This window comes from Parasteatoda tepidariorum, chromosome 5 (genome assembly GCF_982258835.1).
Source record: "Parasteatoda tepidariorum strain Cologne lab strain chromosome 5, Ptep-v5.0, whole genome shotgun sequence".
Taxonomy (NCBI): Eukaryota; Metazoa; Arthropoda; class Arachnida; order Araneae; family Theridiidae; genus Parasteatoda; species Parasteatoda tepidariorum.
The window spans coordinates 89178336-89199547 of NC_141759.1; the positions used below are offsets into that span (position 1 = coordinate 89178336).

Sequence of the window (21212 nt, forward strand, 5' to 3'; positions counted from 1 at the left end):
ATAGCTTTACCTTCGGCGAAGGAAAACAATCCACGTAAAAAAAAATTTACTCGCGGCGTAAACGTGTAATAATAAGAGCTTTTATTTTTTCCGTTTATGACTAATGTCCACAAAAAATTAATGAGAAATTACATAATTAAAAATTATTTTTCCTTTTAAAGATTAATTTGAAGTTGCATAATTAACCTTTTACTTAATGACTAGTACAATAAGCGGACCAGAATGGCTTACTAATGCTAAACGCTGTAAGCAAAAGGTTAAGCATTTTAGCTGAGAAAAAAAAAATGAGAATTGCTTTCTCTGGCCATTGAAATTTTTTTTTTTTTAAAGCAACTGGAAAGGACAAAAAAATAAAATTTTAAGGTGTGAAAACTACATTAAAATATTTTTTTTACAAAATTGTGTCGTAATAGTTATTAAATTATAAATAATTATAATAATAATATATTAATAGTATATTAATAATATTATAAATAATATTATAAATAATATATTAATAATATTATAAATAATATATTAATAATAATAATAACATTATAAATTATAAATAACATTACATATTTTATCTCATTCTTTAATCATAATAAATAAATAATAAAAAAACATCGTTTATAAAGGACCATATAAGCTGAATAATGTTTTAAAAGTTTTCAAAATCACACGCTCTTTGTTTATTTAAAGATCAATTAAAACCTATTAATACTATGGCTTCTGAACAAAGATAGATAGGGATGGATGAAACAAAAAATGAGTTTTTTCCAGACATTTCTGAAACTGAGAAATGTGACGTATGGCGCCATCTATTTATTGACGCGCAAAATACTTAGTGAGAATATTCAAAGCGCATTTGGCTGTTTTTCGAATTGAAGGCAGTTTTAAAATTAAAATAGTTTTGAAAATAAATTGAAATTATAAATTTGATCATAGTTGGTCATACACGTAATATCACACAATTATGGTGTACAATAATTCTTGTACTATATACAAAAAAAAAATTTAAAAAATAAAAAGAGAGAAAGGAATAACACCATGAATAACTCTTAATCTAATAATCGGATTTTTATGTACAAGGACTCAATTTTGATGATTCAAAGGAATTAATTGGTTCAAACGATATTTTAAAATACGAAATCAGACACAAAAACGCACTTTCTTTGAATAAACATACTTTTTTTTTGTTGACGAATTTATATTTTTGATCCTCAAAATATAGAAGGTAACCACAATTTGGGAAATATGGTTTCAATAGTTAGAGCAGGAGAGAGGTCCAAAATGTGGTCCCTTAATGTTAATTTCTCTTTTTGCGTATTTCGTCATACCTCGAGAACTTTTTAAAGCGAATTGAAAAGTTTTTGCACACAATTATAAAGTTCGTTTATCCAAAGAAAATTCCATGTAAAAAAAAAAAAAACTTTTAGTAAATATTTATTGCCTTTTCTTTTATTTAATAATAATCGAAAAAATTTTAAAATATTTTTTTTTTTATTTACAATGGCAGGGAAATTTTAAAATATAATGTATACAATTTCTTGATTATTTTAAAGAATCTAATTTTAAAGGCAAAATACAAAAATTTGAGAGCAAACGTTCGAATAGTTTCTGAGCAATCAAATTTTAAAAATGTCGTATATTTTAAATTTGTTTTAACAAAAATTATCCATCGATTTCATTTAATTAAAATTTAATCAGGAAATTTTTAAAAAATCAAAGATATCTTAAAAATTTATCACGAAATGAATTTTTTTTAAATAATTAAGTGTTTCAAAATTACTTTATATTGTAGAAATTACTAAGATATAAAAAAAGAAATATGACTTCGTTTTGGGCAGCCCGTTTTCAAGGATTGCTCTTTGTTAAAAATTTATATAAAATAAATAGTTTCACGAATTCTTTTAACATGATACATAATAACTCTAATCGTATAAATTTTGGGGGAGAAAAACATCTAAGCCAACAGATTATGAAATTACAAATATTATTTTGTCAGAAAATGCCTCAAATTTGAAATCAGTCTACTTGTTACTAATTTCAATCATTTCTCCCTTGGAATAACAAATTCAAACAGCAATTCTCAAACACGATAGTTTATTTCAATTTTTTATGATGTGACAGACCCAACTTTTGTATAACTGTATCATTAAATGTCAAATTATTTCTACGTAAAAAAAACTAAGCATTGCACACAAAATCAACGCACAATTAAGTCAAATTAAACATGCAATCCTCTTCCCCCTCCTATACCCAAATTTCACTTGATTTTAACTCAATAATAAATTTTAGAAATACAGACTAAAATGTTCCATCCCGGTACCTTTGAATCTCTAAATTATCATCTTATAAAGTGATCGCTTAACTTACGAAGTTTCCGAGCCATTTTTAATTTCCGTTTTTAAATTTATAAAGTTCAACCAAAAGAAGTAGTAGCCTTTTGTAAAAAATCTTTCATTTGGTTTATTCAGGGCCTATACTAAAATTAGCATTTAAAAATATCATTCTTTAGCAGCCCCAAGCTCAAAAATAGTAAGCTAAATAGTATAATAGTAGCCTCTGATAATATAAGTGCCACATAAGATAAAAAATATTAAACAAAGTACAGATAACATAAAAAGTGTCACATATAGACCGCTCTTAACATGTTTTGTCAGGATCCATTTCATAAATGAAAGTAAAAAGATCTTTACATTGGTGGTCGCAAATTATTTCATTGAGGAAAAAAAAAAGGCAAGCAAAATCATACAAACCACACTAAAAAAAAAAGGCAAATGTAATAAATGACAAGATAGATTTGATTGCATGAGAAAGCAAACATAAACAGAGTTGAAAAATGATTAATGGAATCATCTTCAAGTTTCAACCTTCAATTCTCTATTGCAATCTCTACTCCTCTGGGGGTACTGAATTAGAGAATAATCGTTCTCAGTTTCAGACCAAATTTATGATCTGTGGATGAATGAATGGAGTATAATTGGGTTCTCCCTGTAAAACGGGCTGTGACGTGTGTGTGTCCAAAGTCATATTACTGGCCATAGTGGCACCACTGAAAAAACAAGAAAGGCACCCTCTGCCTTAAAAATTTGCTTGATTTCAAACAGGCTTACTGTTTTATCGGAGGTTATTACATTCGTGATTCCTGATATTTATTGCATCCTCGTTTCTCTTTTGTAATTAGTCAGATTTCGATTTTGTTTATTCCTCGCTTAAATATTAATTTGCGACTCCCCCTTGTTCATACTTCTCATTTTTATTTTTGAGAAGGATTTTAAAAATACATCTTACTTTGGGATTTTCGAAGCCCTCTATGTAATACAGGATTCATTTTCTAAGCAAAATGAGCGGCGCGCTACTTCGGATGATAAAATAATTAATTACCGTAAGGGAATAAAAACTTGTAAAACAAAATAAATATAACAAAGTATTAATGTCATTTTAAAATGACTCTATGTAGAATGCTGAAAGTACTAAAAGGACTTAATCCCTTCAATAGATTGAGTTTTTGAGAAAATGAATTTTTCAATTTGCATACCTGCCAACATTGGAGAAATAAAATAACAGAGATTTTACTAGCAACATTTTTCGGGCTACGAGTAAAGTTTCGATACATTATGCATACATTTAAATCAAAAAGAGAAATTCAAAATTGGAAATAATATAAGCACTTATATTTAGCGAAGTAAAAAATATGTTTATAAATCTTAATGTCAAGATGATTTTTTTTAAACCATTATTTATAATTACTTAAACTACAAATACTCAACATACTGCAGCACCATCTGTTGAGGAATAAGAGAAGTATTTTTGGCGTTAGCGGATGTTTTATCGACAGTTTTTTTTTTTCTTTTTTAATTTCTTCAACAAATACGTAGAAATTTGAGAATATGCAGGTAAACAGGAGATAGAAGCAAAATACAGATGATTTTGTTAAAAAACAGGAGACTTGGCAGGTATGAATTTGTGAAAAAAATATGATGCTAATTTATGATGACAATGCTAATTTATAAATACAATTGTATATATGCAATAAAATTTATGCAATTATTAAAAACTTTCAATATTTAGAATACTTGGCGTTGTTCAGACATTTGACTGTTGGAAAAAGAAATCCGAATTTTTTTTTCTCAATGTGTAGTTTTCTTCGCTTTATTTTAACTATGTAATTTTTTTCTTCTTGTACATAAAAGATATTTATAAGACTGTCATTTTCATGCATAAAAGTTACATGAATAAAATTTTACGAGTTTAAGAAAAATATTTTTTATCTAATAAGATCAAAACAAAGATTAACGATGGCATTGAGTCTGTTGAAAAGAGATTACTGAAATAGGCAATTCAAGATTTCAATGTCATTATATCATATTAAAAATTAATTTGATCTAATTGTAGCCAAATAAAAAAGAGAGCAAATACATCTCATTGGTAAAATAATTCTTTGATTACAAATCAAAATTTCCCCCAAAATTGCTACTCCCTAAAACATAAGCTTAAAAAAATGAGGAAGAAAAAAAAAAACATTTTTTCTAGTGAAGACTTTTTTAAATGTTTGCCATTTCAGAATTACTTTTAACAGTACCAATTATTAATGTTTGCTTCAGAAGTTCATTAATTCTAGCCAAAATTATTTTGGATTTATTTTCTCGAAGATCCAAAATTGCATTTGTGTTTTACAAATCTGAGTAAAAAAGTCGTTATTGCGTGTTAATGAGAAATTAGAGAGAAAAAAGGGTGCTGGTAAGGATAAAATAAATGCCTTGTTAACGAGATTTTGGATAAGTAATGAAAATTCATTTTTAGAATAGGGGAACTCCAAGAAAATCCCGTTAGAACATAAATTATTGATTTGCAGAATTCCACAAATTAGCGGAAGAAACACCTGTGCGGTTGTTCCTAAGTATTCTATTCACAAAGGTTTTATTTAATTCGTGCTTAATCTTTTCAGGGACAATAAGGAAAAAAAACTGTCCCACATAATTTTAAAAAAAATATAAACCACTAAGATTCTTACAGTTCTTATCTCTTAAACCTAACAGTTTCTAAACAACCACTTTTTATTTTGAAAATTTTTTAGATAAAGCATTCATCATGGATGCGCATAAACAATTCATGTGACAGAAATTTCTGATTAAAAGTTTCAGTCCCTCAAAGGATTAACCATTTTCCTTCGTGACAATCAATATTTATCTACCAACGAAGAATAAATATTGAAAACAGCAATTTGGATATTATGCAAAAATAATCGATGGCAACAGAAAAATAGTTCCAAGTTCAAAACATTTTAGAAATTATTCATTGAACATTGTTTCATATAATGACATGAAGGTAGCCTTGTAGCTGTGGTTGAAACTAACATGCTATGATTAACAAAGCTACTGTAGCAAGGCCGGATTAACCTATAGGCACACTAGGTACGTGCCTAGGGCCTACGAAAAACTTGGGAGAAAAAAATTTGTTGACAAAAATAATTTAGCTTTAAAAACAACAAGTGTATTTTGCACAAAATTATGAAGATACATATAAAAATATAATATTTTTCGGTAATAAATTATTTTGCAGAATCTTATGATCTAATATATTACTTTTTCGCGATTTTTGGATTCAACGAAATCCTGTATTAGCTGTCGAATTCCAAGACTACGCAAAATGTCATATTCAATAGACATAAGTGCGAGCGATGCTAAACAATCATTGTTGAACGCAAATAATTTTTTATCAATTTTAATCTGGAGAAAGATCTTTTTCCTTCTGCATTTGATCCAAGAATCGACAAATATATTCTTAATGCAATGTGAACATTAGGAAAAGTATTCACAAGTTTATCTTTAACATTGTTATCAATCGAACTAATCATAATGGTATTATCGATACCTACTGCAATATCGTCAGTATGTCGGTATTGCAGATAAAGTTCGATAAACAAATTTGTAAATTAAAATCCATATTAATAAAAATGTTTAAAAAAATATGCAAGAAAATTTTAGCATATATTTTGAAAAGAGGGGAGGAGTGGGGGAAGGAGGGGAGGGCCCAAAAACGGCTATGCCTAGGGCCCACGAGAGGTATAATCCGGCTCTGTGTTAGGGCCTACGAAAGGTATAATCCGGCTCTGAACTGTAGGCATCAGCTTTTTTTTTGAAAAATTAGTAGTGATTCACCACTTTTTGAAAAAAAAACTAAAATTATGATTAGTATGATACAAAAAAAAAGCTAGTTTGACTTTAGCTCAATGATAATAATAATAATATAAACACAGCTCAAATTTAACTAATTTGAAGAATTTGATTGATACCGATCTTGCACAAGTTCATCAGTGAACCCAATGAAAATGTTTCCGGTTTCCTTTTTTTCACTAAACAAAATGACAAATAAATGATAATTATTTTGTGTTTTAGAAATAAATATTTATAATCAAGAAAGGCAAGAAAAGGTGAAGGTTGAAAGAAAACACTTAAATTCTAATGAAAATATAGATGTAGGTAACATATTATTTATTTATTTAAATTGTTTGAATATGAATCTCAATGTGCAATTTTTAAACCATGCAAATATGAATCTCGATATTTGCTTTTAAAATCTGCGTTAATACAAGTTTTGATATTTGATTTTAAAAATCGCAGGAATAAAAATCTCGAAGCTTGATTTTAAAATCAGCATTAATACAAATGTTGATGTTTGATCTTTAAAAAGCATGAATGCAAATATTGATGTTTAATTTTAAAATTGCATGAATATGAATCTTGATGTTTGATTTCAAAATTTCGTCAATACGAATCTTGATGCATTCATTTTAACATCAAGGGAATGTAATTTTAAATCACATTTACATAGGTAGGAAAAAGCATAAAAACCAACTTTTTGTCTGAAAAAAATTTTCCACGATGGTGACAAAATTTTCTGGGAGTAGAGTTCATGTGTATTAAACATATCTTTAGGTTTTCAGGCATTATTTCAATAGAAACATTTTAAAAATTGTACTTACAGAGACATAATCATAATCTTCAGCATTGTCGATTTCAGGACAATCGTAGAATACTTCACAGTCGTCTTTACCCTCCATTATTAGCAAAGAAATAACATCACCTAATTAATAACAAAAATTAAATCAAGAGATTTTTATTTAAAAGGCAATTATGTCAAATAAAAATGTAAAGGAAGTCCTGAAAATATTTCTTTACTCTGCGATCTTATGATTAATAAAAAAATTAAATTACAAAAACATGGTAGATTCATATGTGAAAAATGAGTTATTTTTTAGAAAATTGTAATTACAAAAAAAATTGTAAACAAATTCTCCCAATATTATGATTAAACTATTAAGATTTCTTATTAATCACCGAACAAACATTGCAAATTATTTTCTCAAAAACTTAACATTTTGGTGAACAACATAAAACCCCATGGCCATAGGTACCCCATGACGGTAGGGGGGTACAAGGGGGTGCACTTGCACCTCCCTGGCTTTTTTTTTAAACAATTAAAGAGATACAGAAAAACAATTTTGTGATAAAAAAATTTCATCAAAAATATTTTCATTCAAAAACAAATAATTAAGTAATTATTGGTACATAACAATTAAAAAATTGTTTAATCAAACAAGAAATGTAATTGTCTTGTTTGCAGTGTAAATCTGTTTATAACTTTTTCAATGAATTCTGAGTCATCTTTGATTCTTTTCTTATGCAAGGGATGAGAGTAGTCAGAAAGTTAAAAAGAGGAAATCCAAGGATGAATATATATATTTATATATATATATTTATCTATACAAAAATTTGACAAAAAAGGTGCGACTTTTAAACTTGTAAGCCATGTGATTATAAATTCCGATGATTAATTTTAAAATTGTATGAATATATGAATATGAATCACATGCATGATTTCAAATTGAGAGAATATAAATCTCGATATGAGGCTTTTAAATCACGTGAATATGAAACTCTAAATAGAATTTTAAAAAATGCGAAAATACAAATCATATAGCATAATTTTTAGATCACGTAAATAGGAATCACGATGCATAATTTTTAAATGGCGCGAATACAAATCACAATGTCTAATTTTTAAAGCACGTATAAATACGAAAATCGATGTTTGATATTACAACCGCACAAACGAATCACGACATTGGTTTTTAAGCTGGCGTGAATACGAATCGCTACATAGAGTTTTAAAAGCACGTAAATACAAATCGCGATATTGGATTTTTTAATCTCGTAAATAAGAATCGCAATGTACGATATTTAAGTCGCCTGTATAAGAATCGCAACTAAATCAGGAAAATACAAAAATCGATGATTGATATTAAAATCGCGTGGATAAGAATCGAGATATTTGCAGATTCTGGACTTGGGATTTCTAAAAGGCTTGTTTGTATTGTTTTTGTTTAGACATAATAAATATACATTTACAAGATTAATTGAATAAGCAAATAAATATTTTTACCGCAAATCCACCTCTACTTTTATTTTTTATTTTATCGTTTGCTTTCACGCTAGACAACAGGGTCAATTGTTTGAATTGCGAAAATACGAGCTGTCGGGCGGACGAATAAAAATACGAAAAATCTTATTTTCTGTGCGTAAAAGCGGAGAAAATAGCTAAAATAAATAAAAATATGGAAGGATTAGCAGCTAGGACGTAGTTTGAATTTTCTGTTTGCCTTTGAAAATCGTAAATAAATATAATTATTTTATTTCAACGTCTGAATTCTCAAAAAAAAAAAAAAAAATCGGGATATTTATAAAAAAACGAAACTTTTAGAGAGTCAGAATTTTCGATAAAAAAGGCTGAAATTCGAAAGGCAAAAGCGAAAAAATCTCATCCCTGAATAAAGGTAAACCGGTTTTCTCCAAGGAAATGATTTTTAGAGAAGCTTCAGAGGGAGGAATGAGGACTTCAATACTTTCGCTCCGTGGAAAATTAAATTCTTCATAAATATTTTAAATTGTTCCAAAAAAAATTTTCGGGGAAATTAGCGGGGAAAATTGAAAAATCTGAAAAAAGCGGAAATCCGCGAATCCGTGGAAGAATCACATCCCTGTTATGCACACTGAGCATGCACAAACTACTTAATCTCTCATGAGACATTGTAGACCGATTCCATGTTTTCCGATACCAAGCGTGCACAAACACGTTAGTATACAAAACTAAAGTTTGTAGCTATTTGTGTTTCAAAGTCAATAGCTATGCCAGCGAGATCAATACAGTTTCTCGTGGCATAATTTGCAAATACAAGAAATTCGTAATTTTTCTTAAATATCTTGTTAACAACGAAGAAATTTATGTTTAAAAATATTAACAGATGAAGTATATGTAATAACAAAACAAAATGTAATAACAGAATATTTAAAAACAAATTTATTTTTTTTTTGGGGGGGGGGTAGTTTGTTAGAGGGTTGCACCCCCCTTTTATATTATTCTGCAGGCGCCCTTGCCCATGGCATCAATTCAATTTTTGGATTTGATGCAAAAAAAAATTTTTTTTAAAATAGCTCTTTTACTAAAGTAAACTTCCCAGTTCAAAGTAGACAAATACTTCTTTATATTAGACAAACCATCTAAGTTTTTTTTGACAATGAAAACAGTTAAAATACCTACCATAGTGTTTGCAGAATATTCTTTAATTGTATGATTTTATTATCAAAACATAAAAGAAGTCTTAATTTATCTTTCACAATAACTGTATAAAATAATACTTCAAATTAGATATATATTCATATAAGTTAAATATGTCCTAAGATAAAAATTACTTTATTCTTTTCAACATCAACTAATTTTTAGAAGGTATTGAATCAACATAAAACTTTAAATGACACTCCGTAAGTGAAAAAAAAAATTTAATTTACACTCGTTGTATTTGTAATCATTATTCAGTTTAGCATTCTCACAAACAATAGCAGAAAAAAAAATTTATTATAACTAAATTTAAGTAAATTTAGATAGAAAAGAAAAACTAAATGAATGAACATTAATTATTTATCACATTACATAACAAGCCTGAAATTCACATAAAATTTGCAATATTTGTATAAAAATAAAAATATACTTAACAATAAAATTGAAATGAAAGTTGAAAACCAAATGTAAACAATGATGACTCATACATGCATTATATATGAATTAATTAAACCCATTTTTAGTATTTAATTGGTATGCAGAAACTACATTTAAGACAGGAAAAAGAGTCAATTGATTTTATTGATAAACAAAAATAATTTTAAAAAAAGAGAGACATAAAAATCAAATGTAAACAAAGATGACTCATATGTTCTTTAGAATATATTCATGTACTTCAGGTATAAATTTATTTAAATAATAACACATTTATTTATTCAAATGTGATAAAATTTCGAAAGTTCTATTATTCATTTGAAATTAAAATAATTTATAATTTAACTAAATGGATAAATGAAAACTTAATTTGCCAAAGTAGAAAAAACAATAAAGAAAAGGAATACATAAGAAATTTAATTCAATCTTATGCCAAATCCAAGACCCTAAATAATAAATAGACGAAATCAAATAGTCTAAAGCACAACTCTAAAAGGAAATTATAAAACACAGAGGAATCATTCATCCCCAAAACTCATAATATCATTTAAATAGTTAACACTTTAGCATCTTATAAGAACAACAAATACTTCAGACTAAAGAAAATTACCATTAATAATACAAATAAAAATTCAAATTTTAAGTAACACAAAAATAGACAGAAATTCCTCTATTTGAATAAATAATTACGTTTATCTGACAGCCGCCCACCTACACATAACGGTATCTCATGTCTCCTTTAATTGTAGGAGTGTTTTGTTTACATTAAAGATGAATGGTAGCTTAAGAGAAAAAACAGTAGATATACGAGAATTTATTAAAATTTTTAGAGGGGATTTTTAAACAGATAATTAATACTAATAAACTCTTATTTTAAAAGTAATAAAAATTCCGTAAAAAAAATATTAAAAGAATATAACTGCACAATAAAAAGCAAATTATTTTTCTACAAAAAAATAATAATTGCTTTTATTATTTTATATAGATTTTATATGTTATCTTTTTAAATAAATACCTTTAAATGGCACTTTAAATATCAACAAATACCGACATTCACTTTTCCATTGAGCCAATCTGGTCGTTGCCAGATGTTACAACTTACTAAATTATAATTTTCTTTAAAACTTTTTTAATATAAAATTTCACAAATGATACAAAAATGGGTTCACCAGAGTTTATTTTAACCTTTATCTTTATTTTACAAAGGAATTTTCTTCTTGAAAGTAAATTCATTTTTTTGTGTCATAACTGTGACACGATCAAAATTTCATTGCTATTGCTGAAAATAGTTCGCAAAATTCAAACTGATGATCTGATTTAAACTGTTTATTCAGTATAGCATCATAAATCCTTTATCTCTTTATCTCAACCAACCGTTTACATACTTTATCGAATCCTCAGATCTTAAAATGCTTATATGTACACATCCGAAACAAAACACTAAACAGTAAGTGAAAATATTGATGTAAAAGTGTACTGCTTAAGAAATATTGCTCTAATCATTAATAAATTATATATCTTGAATTTGTAACATAAAAGTATGACAAGACACGCTAGAAATTGCACGGCTGGAGCAGTTTATACTTATCACGAAAAGAAAAAGGACAATAAAGCCTGTGGTTATGGCACTTTACAAAGCCGTATAGGCAAGGACTCAGTTAAAGACTTTGATTGTTGCTGTTTGACTTTACAACCTTGCAGATACCCTGTTATCACGCCTGATGGGTATTTATACGATAAAGAAGCCATTTTGGAGTATATTATCCATCAGAAAAAAGAGATAGCCCGACGCACGAAAGAATATGAGAAAGATCAGAAAAAAGAAGCAGATCGATTAACAGAACTGGCTAAAGCTGAAGAGGAATCTCGGGCTCAAAAGTTTATGGAAACAGAAAAGAGCATTGTCACAAAACCTATTGCTTCCACATCATCGAGTGATGATTCAATTAGCAGTATATCAAATGTTACAAATGGAAGAGAAAAAGTTCTGCCTAGTTTCTGGATCCCAGCTTTAACACCAGCTGCTGATAAAATAAAAATGAAAAAACCTGATAAAACCGTTTTGTGTCCCATGAGTGGCAAACCTATAAAAGCTAAGGACTTGATTCCTATTCAATTTACGGAAGTTAAAGATCCAGATGAGAAAAAAGCTTTAATTGCCCGGAAAGTTCGCTACATGTGTGCTGTCACTCATGATGTACTGAGCAATTCTTTGCCAACAGCTGTTTTACGCACCTCTGGCAACGTTGTTACCATGGAATGTGTGGAGAAATTGATTCGAAAAGATATGATAGATCCCACCAATGGAAAAGCCTTGAAAGAAGAAGACATCATCCTTCTACAAAGGGGTGGTACTGGATATGCTAGCACTAATGAAAAATTGGATGCTAAAGTTAAGAAACCTGTCATGATGGCATAAGAATCTTTAAACTTTTTATCAGGAGTGTAGGGTACTGTATCAGGTGCAAAAAAAATTGCTAAGATATAATTGATGCCAGTGATGCTCAATTAAAGTACTATTTTGATAAGAAGTACCATGGTGATAGGTTTTTTAGAATGTCCCAAAATGAAAGGAGTTTGAAGGTGTAAATGATGATTGAGTTTTTTTTTCATTAAATGTGTAAATAATGATTGTGTTTTTGTTTTTTCTTTCATTCATCTTATGTTCCATTCTTCAATTATTATGAAATTTAACATCATATACTTAGTAGCTTACTCATGTTATTTCAGAGAGTAAAGCATAAAATATATATTTTAAAAAAAACCTTTTAGAAGCTGAAGATTTTATTTATATTAATTGTATAGGGAACAGTTGTGCAAAAATTACATTCTACTAAATTATTATATGTTGACTTACGTATAATGCATATCTTGCAAAAGCAAAATATGATTACATTAATTGTCTAACTAAACAATTATTTCATCATCAATAGCATTATCGATGACTTTTATTAATATAAAAAACTATTTCAAGTAGCTGTGTGCATCAAACATAAAAAAAAATAGGTCGACGAGGGAAATTTTAAAAGTTTCCTCTTTGAAATGTGTTTTTGGTTTGTTTCAGCAAACAGCTCCAGACTTTGTAGCAAGAAGAACTTTTGGGTTTGACCAACAGTACAGTATTTGTATGCCTCTTTATGTATATACTCTTAATCAAATTTATCAGGATACCGATTGTAGTTTTGTCCTTCCTCTTTTCCCACTAAGACGAGCTTTGGAGCAAAAATTTTATTGACTTTTTTTTATCAATTCTGTTACTACGAAAAGCGTAAGCCCTGGTGGCTGAGGATATAGAGCGTTCGCCTCCCAATGAAGTGAAACAGGTTCGAATCCCAGCAGTGACTCACACCAACAACAGTGCTGATGTGAAATATCCTCAGTTGTAGAGGGATCATGGGATAGATTCTCTTTGCCATCAGCCTAACCGTTTGAGGTGTTTGTTGTTTTCTTCTCTGTCTAACCCAAATGCGACCATAAATAAGTCTTCTCATCAAGACTACTTTGTCCCAATGGTTAATCCAGAAGTTCCCTTGTCTTTTGATTAAGTTAAGTTTTGATTACAAGGTTACGGAATTGAACATTGTTAATCGCATACTAAGAATTGGGCCGCCTGTTCAACGCCAGTTAGGAAATAAGCTAATCTATATAAAGCCTCTACTTTTAAATGTTTCCTTCTTTTTTTTTGTATGGTTGGTTTTTTTAAAAAACGTTATGTGCTATAGTTAATAGCAATTGGAAACTTTTTCCAATGATGTTTGATTTTAAAGTTGTACTAATACGAATCTCGATGTTTGTTTTTAAGATCGCATGAATATGAATCTCAGTGTTTGATTTTAAAATTGCGTGAATGCATATTGTGATAAAATTTTAAGTCACTTTAACATGTACCATAATAGTGGCTTTTAAATTGTGTGAATACAAAACGCTATGTTTGATTTAGAATCAGGGAAATACAGTGCACTTCCTAAATGTGTGATTTGAATTTATGGGAATGTATTTTTAAATCGCATTTGCATTGGTAAGAAAAAGCATACAAATTAATCTTTTTTTTTTCTCGAGAATTTAAAAAGGTGGATTTTTACTAATAATAAAAAAAATTACGCAATGGTATCTGGTAGCTCCCAGAAATTTTTTCCAGTGGTACAAAATTTTATTAGCTTTTAAACTAGTCTGCTTTAGTTAAACATGACTGAAAGAATTAAACTATGCTCTCTAGAGAAATAAGAGAACCGTCATGTAAATGAAAGAATTATTATTTTGTAATAGTTTAGAATATGCTTTATAAGATAATATAAGAAAGTCAAATTCATGAAGCCAAATGCTAAATTGTAAATTTTGTTTGAGGTTAAAATGTTAGACCAAATACTGTTACCCATGCAAAAAAAAGTACAATTTTTTTTGTCTAAAAAAAATACGAGCCTGCCTATTTATGATAACTTGACATAAGCATTATTTGCATACTGTTCAATAATGTAATCATCAAATGGAAGACTTGGTTCTGTGAAATGAATTTTTTTTTTCTTACAAGGGGAGAGGCCTAAAATGTGCTTGCATATTTACGTAAGACACTAAATTTCGTCTATTTAATTAAAAAAAAAAATTCTTACATAAGCAGGGGAGAAGTTAGCTGTGTGTTTATTTTTGCAATAAAGAGCTCTAAATCTTAAAATGCTTCATATTTGACTGGTCCATATTTATTGAAAGAACTGATTCTACGAATTTTGATTGATTTTTAAGATCTTAAAAGCCTTCTTTTCTCACCGTGTTAAATTTTAATGTAAAATTTGGATAAATTTGTGCTTTCCTAATTTTCTAGACCTTTGCAAACATTTGAAGCATGGATAGCCTACTCCCAGCTCGCATGCCACGGTATGTATGACACAGCAGAGTGTTAATAATAACACACAAAGACTTATTAAAGTTTTTTTTATAAAAAAATAACATCACCTTCAGGTGATGCCTACTATGTAAAAACCTTAATACTTAAATTCTATTTTATTTTGGAAACTTGCACCCCAAATACTTTTCTATTGTAGATATTGTTGTAAATTTGGATCCACACATGTTTGTGTATAGATATTTCATATTATGAACATAATAAAATTATTTAAAATTAACAAATATGCATCTTTTTATGATATATTTAAAAATTAATCCAAGTATGAGATGATTTTATAAATAAACAAAATTAAAAAGTCACATTGATTATTCTTTGCCTAGTAATTATTTAGAGCTAAATGTTTCTAACTATTTATTTTAATATTATACACAACTTGCTGAATTTTTAAAAATATTTGCTAGCATAAAAACCAAAGTTTATACTTATGTTTTATTTACTATATTATTCTTAAATCTCCACTATTCAGACTTTCGTAAAAAAAAATGTGCCATTTATGTAAGCGTCCTGTAATTAGCCTATCATGTTTTCACTTTTCTGTACTTTATTTGCTGTAAGAGGCACACACATTTTTTCTTGTCTTACAATTTTACTTGCATATGAAATATCATGTTTAAGGCATATCTTAGTAATTTATTACATCTGTGAAAAATGATGGATGGAAAATAGTTTCGAAAAATATTGTTCTTAAGTCAGTTTTTAAAAAATATTATCCAATGAAAACAGGGTCTAGGATAGGATATCCAGACCCCTCCTTTTAATCACTGTGAAAAATACACATTTAAAATTAATCACACACAAAAGTGACTTAACATTTCCATACTAAAAATCATTTTATAAGAGGCTCAAGTACCTAAAGCTGAAGTATATAAAAATAAAAATTCTTTAATAACTAAGACTAACAACTTGACCTTTTAAATTTTATGTCATTTGTACTAAAATAATAGTAGCAAAAACATGATGATTTTTTTTTTCTTTTATTATTAAAGTAGAATTTTTATAAAACCTTTTTTAGTAAAGTTTTTATAAGTTCATATACCTAGTTTAATTTCTCTTCCAGCATATATGCATCCTTTTTTACTGTTTAAAGTAAAGATCCTTTTTAATAATTTAACTGTGAGTATATTTAGAATGAATATAAATATCACGCAAAAATAGTCAAACATTGAAATGCAGTACTTTGCCTCCAAACTTTGAAATGCAAAATTTTCTTTTTATTATTATCAAGCTCATGTATGGTTGAATCTGGTTTCAATCATGTTGACTCTATTTTAATAAAGCCAAGAAATAAATTGAATGCGTAACTCTGAAGCAATATCATATAAGATTGAAACTAACAAATTTCACACCTAACTTTGCTTATATAAGCATTATAATTACCTATTGCTTATTCCAAGCGTCATCAAACACATCCTACTTATTGAATTAGGTAAAAATTTGATTTTGTCAACAACAAAAATAATCGTTTAAGAAACAGATGCTTTTCTTTTTATATAATTTTTTTTTAAATGATAAAAAAAAGAAATAGATAGGAGAGTTATAAAATTTTTGGGAGTCATTGATCAAAAAGGTTAGGGGGTCCCTGTCTTAAGATCTCATTGGAAATGTTTTTTTTTGTTATTTTTTATTCAAAACTATAAAAATAATATATATATTCATCTTTGGTGGCTCAGGGGATAGAGCACTTGCCTCCCAATGAGGCGACCTGTGTCTGAATCTCCGTGATGGCTGGTGGATACAAATACTGCATCTGGCTCGCACCGACCACAGTACTGACGTAAAATATCCTCAGTGGCAGACAGATCGTGGGTTAGAATCCCCTTTCCGTCAGGCTAACTATGAGAGGTTTTCCTCTCTATCTTAGGCAAATGTGGGTTAGTTTTACCAGTAAGACCAAAGCAAAGGTAAATTTCTCCTAATACTTAATCCAGGATTTTCCTTGTTTTCTAAATTGGGTTCAAAATTGCAAGGGTACAGAGTTGTAGTCGTAAACTCAAAAATTGGGTCAGCTGTTGAAGGATTTTATAAAATCTCCATCGTAAATAATTTTAGGTTTGAAAGGATTAAGTGAACATGTAAATAATTACCCAAAATGTGCTAACTTGGCCACTTTTAAAAAGTTTGTCCATTTTGAAGCCAATGTGTCTTACTATAATTACTTCACTCATGCAATCTTCAGCGTCGTAATTAACAAAAGTTGAAATGTGGATTTAAACAAAAAATATTGAACAGCATGAGATATTTAGAAGTCAAATCTTGTAATATTTAAATTAAATTCCAATCTTAAAATATTTCATAAAGTATGGAATTTTCTAAATTCTTTCTGTTAGCCTAGCAATAATAAAATATAAATTTTTTTCTCTTGCAATAAATAAGCTTTATATATCATTTAATAAGGCTCCTTGAATAAACTTTATTAAAATTCACAAATTTAGATACGATATCTTTAATTAGGAAAGTGTTACATTTATTTCAAATTACTCAAACTATAAGCAAGTTGTATGAAACCACATTTTTAAAATATAATAACTATGAGAGTGCAGAAAATTTGTATTTGAGTGATAATTCTGCCTATTCTATAAAACAAGTCATACAAAATTTTGATAATATGAGTTTATTTAACACATTAAACAGGATAAAAGTGTATATGATTTACATGAAATACCTAAAATACAATATTTTTACAAGTATAACACAACAGGTATATAATAACAAGGGCATTTGTGATCCCCAGCAATAACATTAACATGGGGGTGAAAATATAAATGCTGAAATGTAAAATGTTGAAAATATGGAATTTAAGGGGTATATATAGATCACACTTGCTATGACTATGTTTTTCAAAAAAAAAATAATTATAAAATGATTTAAAAGGTATAAAAGTATCAAATATTAGTAAGGGGCAATTTTTAAAACAAAAAAAAATGAATGAGCCTCATAACGGAAATGAAATATAGAAGTATTAGATATTATTAACCAATTTTTTTTCGTCTAACAATATATTTTACTGATATCCAGAAAATTTATTTGAAAACAGAAAATATATCACACATGTTAACATTACAGAAGTACAACAAATTTTAACGAGCAAATAAATATCTATTTGCTGTGCAAAGTTATTGATTAGTGTAGTTTCCATTTAACTTACACTACTTCCATATACTGCTTATACAACTTGATTATTTTAGAAGCAGAAAATTTGTATGGGAATGTAGAAATATGTTAAAGTTATATTAACTGTGCTTCCCATATTTTCTGTTTATCTGCAATAAAGTAATTATTGGAAAATATTGGCTATACATTATTTTGTTTTTTATATAGATATGGTAGATATTTACAGGGTAAATAAAAAAAATACAATTTTGGTCTTGCTGCTTTTAAAAAAACCTAGACTTTAATTAAAGAACAAATACCATTGTATAGTTCATTGCACCTTTCTTCATTGTGAAAGATTATCGAGTTAGCATAGTTTCTTAAACAATACTTAAAAATTCATGGTTGCATTAATGAATAAAACTGAAACACAAAGCAATGAGACAAACATATATTTTTCTAAGAAATATATTTTTACGCCTTAATGATTATTATTTATGCTTAAAATTTTATAACTTTTTTTATAAAACTGCCAAATAACTAATTAAGCTATTTTTACAAATAATTTAACTGTAAATGAAAATTTAGAAAAATGATTTATAGGTGTCAATGCAAACCTGAATGTGAAAATGTTAATTAGGTAAATAAAAATGACTTTCTAGTCTGGATTGAAAGGACTGTAGAGAGGCTGAACTGTTACGAACTTCACTGTAACTTACTAACGAATTCGGCAATCACTAATCTTTAAAAAGGACAGTCACATCTTTTGACAAAAAACTACAGACATGAAAATGAGCATATACAGATTACATCAACATGCTAGGATGTAAAAATAGAATGTTTATGATGTATATAGAATGTGTATGAAATATGTAAATATGCACCACAATATAGATAAAATATAGGAAAAATACCTTAACTATCTTTCTCAATTTATTTAAAGCAATTAAAATTTGTTACTGGCTCATTAACAATTTTATTTATTTGTTTAATTTCATTTTAACAAATTGTAAATGAATTTCTTTTTTAACAAATTCAATTTTCTGTGCGATTATAATCTTAATCTGAAATTTATGTGAATAAACAAAACTATCTGTTTGAATAATTTTTTTGCTACCAGAAACATTAAAATTCATGTTTTTAGTATAGCATAATTTAAGCCAAACTGATTAAATTCCTCTTCAACTTATAAGCAAAACTGTATAAATCAGACTGAAACTTAACTTTAAAGCTAAATTTATCTTCAGGATATAAGAAATGTATATAAATTACATACATTTACATCACAGAATTATTGCATTACAGAAACATTAAAATTTTTGTTTTTAGTATAGCATAATTTAAGCCAAACTGATTAAATTCCTCTTCAACTTTTAAACAAAATTGTATAAATCAGACTGAAACTTAACTTTAACCCACTGGCGGTTAAGGAAATGGGCAAAATTGGGAGAATGTTTCTCCCCTACACACAGTTCCCCTATCCATTAACATGGGAAAACCGGTTTTGCTATGCAGAGAAGACTGCAGGTTAAAATGCGACTTTTTACGTGCAGAACCGTCAGTGGGTTAAAGCTAAATTTATATTCAGAATATAAGAGATGTATATAAATTATATATATTTACATTGCTTCTATATGCATTTACATTACATTGCTTCTTTGACATATTTTACAGTGCCTTACCTGGTGAGGTGATATACATGTCGCCTAACCAGGTAAATAGATTTTAATCAGTTTGGCTTATGAAGAACTTAATAAATGCATATAAAAAACTTCTTCAAAAGTAAGATAGATATTATGTTTAAAATAAAAATTATTATTTTGAAATGTATATATACACTAGTGAATTTAAAATAAAAAACTAATCCAATTTACATAACAATTTGTATAATGAGTTCAGTATTGAAAACTCGACAATTTTGAAAAAGATTCATAAATAATTATTTCTGAAAAAATTTAACTACAATTAAGTTATAATGTAAATATCAAAAAGTTTGAATACCTATATACATAACTTTATACAAATTGAGCACCTTTAAAAACAATGAAGCAGCCCAATATGAAGGTTCAAATGTACAATAAACTAATTTTTTTTTCTTTCTTTTTACACTATTAAATATATTTCAGAAATTTTATCCAAACAACAACAAACATAAATATCAGACTGATATTTTATGTAAAAATAATGGGTTGTAAAAGTCATATATTTATTATATTATCTATTTCTATCTCTATAACAATTGATGAAATTAGTTAAGTACATTTTGAAAAATTAAAACTTCTAGATTGTGTGTAATCTGTATTTATTCTGCCATGTGTGTGCGGAAAAGGAATGCTGCTTTCAATGGACTATGATGTTTTCTAACAGCTTCTTCTAAACACTTTCAAAAGCTAGTTTTCTTAAACTGACTAAAGTTGTGAATAGAGACAGTAGCAATTAGTTGAGATGTCAATCGGTTGCAAAAAGAAGTATCGACATAGGGCATAATCAACAGTTCCAACCTGTCACAGGGTGACTTGATATAACAAATAACAATTAAAAAAAAATTTACTTTTTATAAAAAATGCATCCTGCGTGCATTTTAATACAATAGAACTTGGATTTAACGACCCCAATGAATAATGATTTCCCGCTTTTAACGTCTTTTCCTTTTGTCCTTTTTCATTTCCTATATCAATAATGTAAATAAATCCTGATATTTAGAGGGTCTACTAATTCTATTTTCCAGAAATGCCAATGTTCCGAATATTCTTCACCCAATTATTAGTTCATTGTTTTCACATAATGTCAACATTTTTAAAGCTTTAAACTTAATATCTGGAAAAAAGTTTCTAAAGACTGTATTCTTAATGGTTTCGGAAAGGGTATTTTTATAACAGTTTTATCCCAGAAGAATACTGACAGCAATTTATAACAGAATGCCGAGCCTGATAATGACTTGATAGAATATTCACAACATGACAACTTTCAGGTGATATGTGAATCAGAGGTCAGTTCAACAGCTGAAATTATGGAATATGATGAAAGCTGTGAATCTAACTCGCAAAGTATTCTTGTGCTTCATTACCATATAGCTTCATTACCATATAGTATTTTTAGTCTGCAACTTTAAAAAAAAAATATATGACTTTCACTAACACATTATTTTTACACAGAATTAACATATACAATTCCATAAACATTT

At 27.9% G+C, this 21212-nt stretch overlaps 2 protein-coding genes across 4 annotated transcripts in view; one reads left to right on the forward strand and one right to left on the reverse strand.

Moving 5' to 3' along the window:
* Positions 1–11175, reverse strand: part of LOC107451439 (calmodulin-regulated spectrin-associated protein 2) — a 138130-nt gene extending 126955 nt beyond the window's left edge. For 2 of the 3 annotated variants that reach the window (XM_071185331.2, XM_016067522.4), the window contains exons 1-2: positions 11054–11175; positions 6971–7071 (exon numbers count right to left, since the gene is read on the reverse strand). In XM_071185331.2, the coding sequence (XP_071041432.2) occupies positions 6971–7048 (78 nt within the window). In that variant the 5' untranslated portion in view covers positions 7049–7071; positions 11054–11175. Of the gene's footprint in view, positions 1–6970; positions 7072–10728; positions 10864–11053 lie in introns of those variants that run through there. The other variant, XM_016067523.4, reaches the window with a different exon arrangement.
* A 30-nt stretch (positions 11176–11205) lies between these two features.
* On the forward strand, positions 11206–12669 carry LOC107451442 (nitric oxide synthase-interacting protein homolog). Its single transcript, XM_016067528.4, has one exon. The coding sequence runs from the start codon at positions 11579–11581 to the stop codon at positions 12455–12457; it is 879 nt and encodes a 292-aa protein (XP_015923014.2). The 5' UTR covers positions 11206–11578; the 3' UTR covers positions 12458–12669.
* Positions 12670–21212: the final 8543 nt, after the last annotated feature.

Bases quoted from the DNA above. Each gene is read 5' to 3' on its own strand.
- LOC107451442 (XM_016067528.4), top strand. From the start codon at position 11,579: ATGACAAGACACGCTAGAAATTGCACGGCTGGAGCAGTTTATACTTAT.